This window comes from Oncorhynchus keta, chromosome 30, assembly GCF_023373465.1.
Source record: "Oncorhynchus keta strain PuntledgeMale-10-30-2019 chromosome 30, Oket_V2, whole genome shotgun sequence".
Taxonomy (NCBI): Eukaryota; Metazoa; Chordata; class Actinopteri; order Salmoniformes; family Salmonidae; genus Oncorhynchus; species Oncorhynchus keta.
In genome coordinates this window covers 31,109,904-31,121,322 of record NC_068450.1, presented here as the reverse complement: position 1 = coordinate 31,121,322, position 11,419 = coordinate 31,109,904, and the positions used below count along the sequence as shown (strand labels likewise).

General features: G+C 45.9%; 1 protein-coding gene across 1 annotated transcript in view; it reads right to left on the bottom strand.

The window, feature by feature from the left end:
• LOC118381458 (protein diaphanous homolog 1) overlaps nucleotides 1-11,419 on the bottom strand; it is a 51,774-nt gene that overhangs the window by 1,210 nt on the left and 39,145 nt on the right. The window contains exon 13 of the mRNA XM_052487006.1: nucleotides 1-1,285. This exon is cut by the window's left edge and continues 1,210 nt beyond it. Within this exon, the coding sequence (XP_052342966.1) occupies nucleotides 1,098-1,285 (188 nt within the window). The 3' untranslated portion in view covers nucleotides 1-1,097. The remainder of the gene's footprint in view (nucleotides 1,286-11,419) is intronic.

Sequence of the window (11,419 nt, the reverse complement as noted above, 5' to 3'; positions counted from 1 at the left end):
AAGGCCACGAGAAAGCCCATGAGAAAGCCCACGAGAAAGCCCACGAGAAAGCCCATAAGAAAGCCCACGAGAAAGCCCATGAGAAAAGCCCACGAGAAAAGCCCACGAGAAAAGCCCACGAGAAAAGCCACGAGAAAAGCCACGAGAAAAGCCACGAGAAAAGCCACGAGAAAAGCCACGAGAAAGCCCATGAGTGCTCTAAATATAGCCAGTAAATCAGTGACTCCTCCCTGTCAACCAGGGAGATAGAACAGTGGAGATGAGGATTGTGGAACAAACTCAACATGTGATATCATATAAACACACAGAGAGAGAGCAAAAGGGAGAGACACAGACAGAGACAAACAGACAGACAGACACACAGAAAGACAGACAGACACACACACTTTAAGGTAGAAGGATTTTGTTTGGTCCACCCTAACCCTATTGTACAACACGACAGCTGAAATGTGAAGCTTGGAATTGTATTGGTTGGCACCTGTTTCTTTTATAAACATACAGTATACAGCACAACATTAGCATACAGTATATTTGACAATTAAAGAGCAACATTGAATAGGTTTTAAATCAAACCACGTGGGAAAAGAAGTGTTCCAAAAACCACCCAGGGCTTCCATACAGCAGGACATCCCCACCGTCTTTGGATTCTCACGATGCACTTCAGACAGAGGAAAGTAGACCGATAGTTTGTGTGTGTGTGTGTGTGTGTGTGTGTGTGAGAAATATAGACAGAGTGCAGTAGATGTGTGTGAGAGAAATAGAGAGTGCAGTGGATGTGTGCAGATGCTGATGCTTGAACAGGGATATGTTTATATGGCAAAGCAAGAGTCGTCCCTCAGCGTGGAAAACCCTGGGACTGTGTCATGGTGAAAGCCCCGCCCTCACCCATTGGCTCCTTCAGTCCCAGCATGTCCAATCCAGTGGTCCCATGAAGGACAATGGGCACAGACTCATCCTTCAACTGGCAGGAGGATGAAGTTGCCCTTAGACACTGATTGAAGAACAGTTTCTATATTTCTCTATGGTTAAGGTTAGGATATGAGTAAGACGAGCTTATCCTAGATCTGTGGCTAAGGGCAAACTTCCACCCATCTCCTTTAATTGGACCGTGATAGACTGTCCTCTAAGAGGTCCTCTAGTGACCCCGCCCCCTCTATGCTAGGCTCCTCCATCTGCGCCATCTTGGTCTTCTTATTGGGTGGTTTGCTGAAGCGGGGTGCGGTGTCCTCCTGCATCAACTCTTTGGCCAAGATGTTCGTCACTGCATGACCAGCTCTCCGGTTGGCTGTGAAAAATAGAACGTGAGAGAACGAGAGAGAGGTCAGACAGGTCATTTCAGGGATTGGTCATATTATGTTACCAGACAAGCTCAGAGGGACAGTGGAGACGGGGCTCAGTTCAGTACAGGTTAAAGACTAGCAAATCAAACGTCTCACTGCAAACAACCAGACTGCGGCACTCTATTCCTTATGTAGTGCACTACTTTTTTTACAAGACTCCATAGGGATCTTATCAAAAGTAGTGCACTATGTAGGGAATAAGGTGCCATTTGGGATGCAGCAGGCAGAGAGAGACTGACTCCACCCGGGCTGTCTGAAGGAATATACCATCTGTTGATACTGGTCAACAGGACCCACACGTGAACAAGCCTGTATTCACTGGTAACGCACACACACACACACACACACAACTACAGTTGAAGTCGAAAGTTCACATACACCTTAGCCAACTATATTTAAACTCTGTTTTTCACAATTCCTGACAGTTAATCCTTGTAAAAATAATAGTAGAGAGAATGATTTATTTCAGCTTTTATTTATTTCATCACATTCTCAGTGGGTCAGAAGTTTACATACACTCAATTAGTATTTGGTAGCATTGCCTTTAAATGGTTTAACTTGGGTCAAACGTTTCGGGTAGCCTTCCACAAGCTTCCCACAATAAGTTGGGTGAATTTTGGCCCATTTCTCCTGACAGAGCTGGTGTAACTAAGTCAGGTTTGTAGGCCTCCTTGGTCGCACACACTTTTCAGTTCTGCCCACAAATCTTCTATAGGATTGAGGTCAGGGCTTTGTGATGACCACTCCAATACCTTGACTTTGTTGTCCTTAAGCTATTTTGCCACAACCTTGGAAGTATGTTTGGGGTCATTTGAAGACTCATTTGCGACCAAGCTTTAACTTCCTGACTGATGTCTTGAGATGTTGCTTCAAGATTTCCACCATATTTTCCATCCTCATGATGCCATCTATTTTGTGACGTGCACCAGTCCCTCCTGCAGCAAAGCACCCCCCACAAACATGATGCAGCCACCCCTGTGCTTCATGGTTGCGATGGTGTTCTTCGGCTTGCAAGCCTCCCCCTTTTTCCTCCAAACATAACAATGGTCATTATGGCCAAACACTTCTATTTTTGTTTCATCAGACCAGAGGACATTTCTCCAATAGTTACGATCTTTGTCTCCATGTGCAGTTGCAAACCGTAGTCTGGCTTTTTTATGGCGGTTTTGGAGCAGTGGCTTCTTCCTTGCTGAGCGGCCTTTCAGGTTATGTCGGTATAGGACTGTGGATATAGATATACTGTGATATTTACTGTGGATATAGATACTTTTGTACCCATTTCCTCCAGCATCTTCACAAGGACCTTTGCTGTTGATCTGGGATTGATTTGCACTTCTCGCACCAAAGTACGTTCATCTCTAGGAGACAGAACACGTCTCCTTCCTGAGTGATGACGGCTGCGTGGTCCCATGGTGTTTATACTTGCGTACTATTGTTTGTACAGATGAATGTGGTACCTACAGGCATTTGGAAATTGCTCCCAAGGATGAACCAGACTTGTGGAGGTCTACAATTCTTTTTCTGAGGTCTTGGCCGATTTCTTTTGATTTTCCCATGATGTCAAGCAAAGAGGCACAGAGTTTGAAGGTAGGCCTTGAAATACATCCACAGGTACACTTCCAATTGACTAGCATATCAGAAGCTTCTAAAGCCACGCCATCATTTTCTGGAATTTTCCAAGCTGTTTAAAGGCACAGTCAACCTAGTGTATGTAAACTTTTAACCCATTGGAATTGTTACAGTGAATTATAAGTGAAATAATCTGTCTGTAAACAATTGTTGGAAAAATTACTTGTGTCATGCACAAAGAAGATGTCCTAAACGACTTGAAAAATGAGTTTTAATGACTCCAACATAAATGTATGTAAACTTCCGACTTGTCTTACTAGATTGTATGTCTTACTAGAACTGTGAGGACTTTTTCAGGACAAACAATTGATCCCCATTCAGAATCCTTTATTCCCTAACCCTTACCATAAAACTAACCCGTAAGCCTAAAATAGCCTTCTTTCTGAATTTTAGTTGCTTTAATTCTTGCCAGGACTTTTGGTACTCACAAGTATAGTAAACGTGTACACACACGTACACAGCAGTGGTGTTAATGTGAGTGAAGATTAGTCTGTGTGTGTACCAAACCCTTCACTATGTGTCAGATTACTAGCGCTCTACATGATCCTGCTGACAGAGAAATGTAGAGGGATGGAAGGATAATGCCTATAGTAGGAAGATGAGAGAAAGGGGAGAGAGGAGCGAGAAATTGTGCCCTGCGGACGTTATGTCGTTTTTATCATTCTACTTGTTTTATCTCAACAATCCTGAATTTTTCCCCCTCCCTCCCTCTCTATTCTCCTGCGTGGGTGGACAGCTGTGCCGCAGTGGCCATGTTGAATTATATAGATCAGACGGGGATTGTGTGTGTGTGTCTGAGAAATGAGTACAATTATTCCTCAAGACCTGCTGCAAAATAACTGTGTGTTTGTATCACACATACACAAAATGTGACCGAGAACACACACAGTAGGATGTAGGTGTGTGTGTGTGAGAGAGTTTAGAGCAGTCAGTGAGATGCAGTAGTGTATTCTGGAGTTGACTTGGTAGTAAGACTATGGACACGGATGCAAACCACACACACACACACACACACACACACACACACACACACACACACACACACACACACACACACACACACACACACACACACACACACACACACACACACACACACACACACACACACACACACACACACACACACACACACGAGCAGGTCTCCAGCACTAGCTGTGAGTCTGGGGAGGAAGAGGAGGAGAGAGGGATCAGTCAGAGGAAGATGGAGACATACATTAGCGGTTATGTAATTCAGTCCGTTTCACTTGATCAGTACTCGGCTTCACAGAACTTCATCAATGCTGACGAAAACAGGCAGCCAGGCCTTTAAAGTAGCATCCACCCCAGGGTGTTCAGAACAGAGAGATTTCACAGTCACACACACACTATTTAGACATTATGCAAATGACTCTGATAGAGTGAGAGAAGTACAGATCAGAGCCAGTCCCAGAGACCCAACATGAGAAGAAATTTCAAAGGCTGTCAATTCTGCACCACTCCTCTCCCTCAGGAGAGAGAGAACAGAAAGAGGAAAGAAAGGGGTTGATGATTAGAACCACAGTGAGCTAGGGAGAGAGAGGTCAGAATAAAGACTAAACCACTAATCAGAGAATCAGGGAGAGGACACTGGTTTGGGGGTCGGCGAATCAGGGAGAGGACACTGGTTTGGGGGTCGGCGAATCAGGGAGAGGAAACTGGTTTGGGGGTCGGCGAATCAGGGAGAGGAAACTGGTTTGGGGGTCGGCGAATCAGGGAGAGGACACTGGTTTGGGGGTCGGCAAATCAAGGAGAGGACTGGTTTGGGGGTCAGAGAATCAGGGAGAGGACACTGGTTTGGGGGTCGGCGAATCAGGGAGAGGACACTGGTTTTGGGGTCGGCGAATCAGGGAGAGGACACTGGTTTTGGGGTCGGCGAATCAGGGAGAGGACACTGGTTGTTTTGAACGAAATAGAGGATGATGTTGGTTAGAAGAGCAGATCAATTCCTGACTGATCAGGGCAAAGCCCATCTGTGCTGATAGTAACCACAACTGCTATCGTAACCAGCTCCTGGTGCTATCGTAACCAACTCCTGGTGCTATCACTGGTGCTATCGTAACCAGCTCCTGGTGCTATCGTAACCAGCTCCTGGTGCTATCGTAACCAGCTCCTGTTGCTATCGTAACCAGCTCCTGTTGCTATCGTAACCAGCTCCTGGTGCTTTCGTAACCAGCTCCTGGTGCTTTCGTAACCAGCTCCTGGTGCTTTCGTAACCAGCTCCTGGTGCTATCGTAACCAGCTCCTGGTGCTATCGTAACCGACTCCTGGTGCTATCGTAACCAGCTCCTGGTGCTATCGTAACCAGCTCCTGGTGCTATCGTAACCAGTTCCTGGTGCTATCGTAACCAGCTCCTGGTGCTATCGTAACCAGCTCCTGGTGCTATCGTAACCAGCTCCTGGTGCTATCGTAACCAGCTCCTGGTGCTACCGTAACCAGCTCCTGGTGCTATCGTAACCAGCTCCTGGTGCTATCGTAACCAGCTCCTGGTGCTATCGTAACCAGCTCCTGGTGCTATCGTAACCAGCTCCTGGTGCTATCGTAACCAGCTCCTGGTGCTATCGTAACCAGCTCCTGGTGCTTTCGTAACCAGCTCCTGGTGCTTTCGTAACCAGCTCCTGGTGCTATCGTAACCAGCTCCTGGTGCTATCGTAACCAGCTCCTGGTGCTATCGTAACTAGCTACTGGTGCTATCGTAACCAGCTCCTGGTGCTATCGTAACCACCTCCTGGTGCTATCGTAACCACCTCCTGGTGCTATCGTAACCAGCTCCTGGTGCTATCGTAACCAGCTCCTGGTGCTTTCGTAACTAGCTCCTGGTGCTATCGTAACTGGTTCTCCAGTCAGAGCTGAGAGGGGAGTTTGGCTCTGGGACTGAAGAGTTCTCTTCCCACCAGGAAATGAGATGTCTAGACAAGAACCCAGCACAATGCCTCAAAAACATGCTGCCTGTGTTCAATTTTGTTTATAACTCTGTGTGTATGTGTGTGCGTGAGAGAGAGTGTGTTCCTGAGTGAGTGAGTGTGTGTGTGCGTGAGAGGGGAGATGGGGACACAGAGTGGTTTAAAGATCATCTGCGACACATTACACACAATGGGAGTCTTCATAATTACTGACAGATGGGGAAAGTCACTTATTGTGCCAGTGAGAGTTTTCATGTTTATATCTGTGTAGAGGTCTATAGTCATGTGTCTGCGTAGAGGTCTATAGTCACGTGTCTGCGTAGAGGTCTATAGTCACGTGTCTGCGTAGAGGTCTATAGTCACGTGTCTGCGTAGAGGGAGAGGTCTATAGTCATGTATCTGTGTAGAGGTCTATAGTCATGTGTCTGTGTAGAGGTCTATAGTCATGTGTCTGTGTAGAGGTCTATAGTCATGTATCTGTGTAGAGGTCTATAGTCATGTGTCTGTGTAGAGGTCTATAGTCATGTGTCTGTGTAGAGGTCTATAGTCATGTGTCTGTGTAGAGGTCTATAGTCACGTGTCTGTGTAGAGGTCTATAGTCACGTGTCTGTGTAGAGGTCTATAGTCACGTGTCTGTGTAGAGGTCTATAGTCACGTGTCTGTGTAGAGGTCTATAGTCACGTGTCTGTGTAGAGGTCTATAGTCACGTGTCTGTGTAGAGGTCTATAGTCACGTGTCTGTGTAGAGGTCTATAGTCACGTGTCTGTGTAGAGGTCTATAGTCACGTGTCTGTGTAGAGGTCTATAGTCACGTGTCTGTGTAGAGGTCTATAGTCACGTGTCTGTGTAGAGGTCTATAGTCACGTGTCTGTGTAGAGGTCTATAGTCACGTGTCTGTGTAGAGGTCTATAGTCACGTGTCTGTGTAGAGGTCTATAGTCACGTGTCTGTGTAGAGGTCTATAGTCACGTGTCTGTGTAGAGGTCTATAGTCACGTGTCTGTGTAGAGGTCTATAGTCACGTGTCTGTGTAGAGGTCTATAGTCACGTGTCTGTGTAGAGGTCTATAGTCACGTGTCTGTGTAGAGGTCTATAGTCATGTGTCTGTAGAGGTCTATAGTCATGTGTCTGTAGAGGTCTATAGTCATGTGTCTGTGTCGGGGTCTATAGTCATGTGTCTGTGTAGAGGTCTACAGTCATGTGTCTGTGTAGAGGTCTATAGTCATGTGTCTGTGTAGAGGTCTACAGTCATGTGTCTGTTTAGAGGTCTACAGTCATGTGTCTGTTTAGAGGTCTATAGTCATGTGTCTGTGTAGAGGTCTATAGTCATGTGTCTGTGTAGAGGTCTATAGTCACGTGTCTGTGTAGAGGTCTACAGTCATGTGTCTGTGTAGAGGTCTATAGTCACGTGTCTGTGTAGAGGTCTATAGTCACGTGTCTGTGTAGACACGTGTAGCTCCCAGCTGGAGCAGCAGACAGTGTGTCTGGTTATAGAAGCTCCCAGCTGGAGCAGCAGACAGTGTGTCTGGTTATAGAAACTCCCAGCTGGAGCAGCATACAGTGTGTCTGGTTATAGAAGCTCCCAGCTGGAGCAGCAGACAGTGTGTCTGGTTATAGAAGCTCCCAACTGGAGCAGCAGACAGTGTGTCTGGTTATAGAAACTCCCAGCTGGAGCAGCAGACAGTGTGTCTGGTTATAGAAACTCCCAGCTGGAGCAGCAGACAGTGTGTCTGGTTATAGAAGCTCCCAGTTGGAGCAGCAGACAGTGTGTCTGGTTATAGAAGCTCCCAGCTGGAGCAGCAGACAGTGTGTCTGGTTATAGAAGCTCCCAGCTGGAGCAGCAGGCAGTGTGTCTGGTTATAGAAGCTCCCAGCTGGAGCAGCAGGCAGTGTGTCTGGTTATAGAAGCTCCCAGCTGGAGCAGCAGACAGTGTGTCTGGTTATAGAAACTCCCAGCTGGAGCAGCAGACAGTGTCTCTGGTTATAGAAGCTCCCAACTGGAGCAGCAGACAGTGTGTCTGGTTATAGAAGCTCCCAGCTGGAGCAGCAGACAGTGTGTCTGGTTATAGAAACTCCCAGCTGGAGCAGCAGACAGTGTCTCTGGTTATAAAAGCTCCCAGCTGGAGCAGCAGACAGTGTGTCTGGTTATAGAAGCTCCCAGCTGGAGCAGCAGACAGTGTGTCTGGTTATAGAAGCTCCCAGCTGGAGCAGCAGACAGTGTGTCTGGTTATAGAAGCTCCCAGCTGGAGCAGCAGGCAGTGTGTCTGGTTATAGAAGCTCCCAACTGGAGCAGCAGACAGTGTGTCTGGTTATCGAAGCTCCCAGCTGGAGCAGCAGACAGTGTGTCTGGTTATAGAAGCTCCCAACAGGAGCAGCAGACAGTGTGTCTGGTTATAGAAGCTCCCAACTGGAGCAGCAGACAGTGTGTCTGGTTATAGAAGCTCCCAACTGGAGCAGCAGACAGTGTGTCTGGTTATAGAAGCTCCCAGCTGGAGCAGCAGACAGTGTGTCTGGTTATAGAAGCTCCCAACTGGAGCAGCAGACAGTGTGTCTGGTTATCGAAGCTCCCAGCTGGAGCAGCAGACAGTGTGTCTGGTTATAGAAGCTCCCAACTGGAGCAGCAGACAGTGTGTCTGGTTATAGAAGCTCCCAACAGGAGCAGCAGACAGTGTGTCTGGTTATAGAAGCTCCCAACTGGAGCAGCAGACAGTGTGTCTGGTTATAGAAGCTCCCAGCTGGAGCAGCAGACAGTGTGTCTGGTTATAGAAGCTCCCAGCTGGAGCAGCAGACAGTGTGTCTGGTTATAGAAGCTCCCAACTGGAGCAGCAGACAGTGTGTCTGGTTATAGAAGCTCCAACGCCCTCCTCAGGCAAGACAGGCAATACACTTATTCCCATAACAAACCATTTGTGACAACTGCTCTCAAAGCAGAAAGGGCAGTGTGTGTGTGTGTGTGTGTGTGTGTGTGTGTGTGTGTGTGTGTGTGTGTGTGTGTGTGTGTGTGTGTGTGTGTGTGTGTGTGTGTGTGTGTGTGTGTGTGTGTGTGTGTGTGTGTGTGTGTGTGTGTGTGTGTGTGTGTGTGTGTGTGTGAGTGAGTGAGTGAGTGAGAGAGAGAAGGGGGTTCAACTTGTCTAGTCGAGGGTTTTGTTGGTCAGTAACTTTTGGAAAGCGTGTGTATTGTTGAGGTGTACAGGGAGCCCTACGGTGATGAGGGAAGGTCTTTATTTGGGTCACCCCCCTGTTAAAGGGCAGGCCTGCTGAGGAAAGAGTGTGTATATTGTGACTGGCTCTTTATACGTGTCCATCTATTGTGATTGGTGCTTTGTTATTCGTAATCTTTTGTGATTGGTGCTTCAGGGTGGTGTTATGACCTAGCAGATGGGTCTATAGTGATGTTCGCGACGCCTCTTTGTGATGTCACCATTCCTTTAAACACCATCACATGACAGAGGGGAATAGCCAGTGGTTCAAGATTTTTGTCAAAATTGGACATCTATCCATGTCCTGAGGACGTTGAAAAATGGCGTCAACACCAGCCACTAGGGGCAACAGTGCGTGATATTACCATCAGCAGGCTTGGGTTTGCTAGGGCTTTGTGGACAGGTAATCCCTGACTCTGGGTCAGAAGGTTGTGTGTTCAATCTCAGTAGTGGACGTTGTTTTTTTATTTTACCACTATCCTAAACCGTAACCCTTATGTTAACCATTCAGAATGAGTGCCTAATCTTAACCATTCAGAATGAGTGCCTAATCTTAACCATTCAGAATGAGTGCCTAATCTTAACCATTCAGAATGAGTGCCTAATCTTAACCATTCAGAATGAGTGCCTAATCTTAACCATTCAGAATGAGTGCCTAATCTTAACCATTCAGAATGAGTGCCTAATCTTAACCATTCAGAAAGAGTGCCTAATCTTAACCATTCAGAAAGAGTGCCTAATCTTAACCATTCAGAATGAGTGCCTAATCTTAACCATTCAGAATGAGTGCCTAATCTTAACCATTCAGAATGAGCGCCTAATCTTAACCATTCAGAATGAGCGCCTAATCTTAACCATTCAGAATGAGCGCCTAATCTTAACCATTCAGAATGAGCGCCTAATCTTAACCATTCAGAAAGAGCGCCTAATCTTAACCATTCAGAAAGAGCACCTAGTCTTAACCATTCAGAAAGAGCGCCTAGTCTTAACCATTCAGAAAGAGCGCCTAATCTTAACCATTCAGAAAGAGCGCCTAATCTTAACCATTCAGAATGAGCGCCTAATCTTAACCATTCAGAATGAGCGCCTAATCTTAACCATTCAGAATGAGCGCCTAATCTTAACCATTCAGAATGAGCGCCTAATCTTAACCATTCAGAATGAGCGCCTAATCTTAACCATTCAGAATGAGCGCCTAATCTTAACCATTCAGAATGAGCGCCTAATCTTAACCATTCAGAATGAGCGCCTAATCTTAACCATTCAGAATGAGCGCCTAATCTTAACCATTCAGAATGAGCGCCTAATCTTAACCATTCAGAATGAGCGCCTAATCTTAACCATTCAGAATGAGCGCCTAATCTTAACCATTCAGAATGAGCGCCTAATCTTAACCATTCAGAATGAGCGCCTAATCTTAACCATTCAGAATGAGCGCCTAATCTTAACCATTCAGAATGAGCGCCTAATCTTAACCATTCAGAATGAGCACCAAATCTTAACCATTCAGAATGAGCGCCTAATCTTAACCATTCAGAATGAGCGCCTAATCTTAACCATTCAGAATGAGCGCCTAATCTTAACCATTCAGAATGAGCGCCTAATCTTAACCATTCAGAATGAGCGCCTAATCTTAACCATTCAGAATGAGCGCCTAATCTTAACCATTCAGAATGAGCGCCTAATCTTAACCATTCAGAATGAGCGCCTAATCTTAACCATTCAGAATGAGCGCCTAATCTTAACCATTCAGAATGAGCGCCTAATCTTAACCATTCAGAATGAGCGCCTAATCTTAACCATTCAGAATGAGCACCTAATCTTAACCATTCAGAATGAGCACCTAATCTTAACCATTCAGAATGAGCACCTAATCTTAACCATTCAGAATGAGCGCCTAATCTTAACCATTCAGAATGAGCGCCTAATCTTAACCATTCAGAATGAGCGCCTAATCTTAACCATTCAGAAAGAGTGCCGAATCGTAACCATTCAGAAATAGTGCCAAATCTTAACCATTCAGAAAGAGTGCCTAATCTTAACCATTCAGAAAGAGTGCCTAATCTTAACCATTCAGAAAGAGTGCCTAATCTTAACCATTCAGAAAGAGTGCCTAATCTTAACCATTCAGAATGAGTGCCTAATCTTAACCATTCAGAATGAGTGCCTAATCTTAACCATTCAGAATGAGTGCCTAATCTTAACCATTCAGAATGAGTGCCTAATCTTAACCATTCAGAATGAGTGCCTAATCTTAACCATTCAGAATGAGTGCCTAATCTTAACCATTCAGAATGAGTGCCTAATCTTAACCATTCAGAATGAGTGCCTA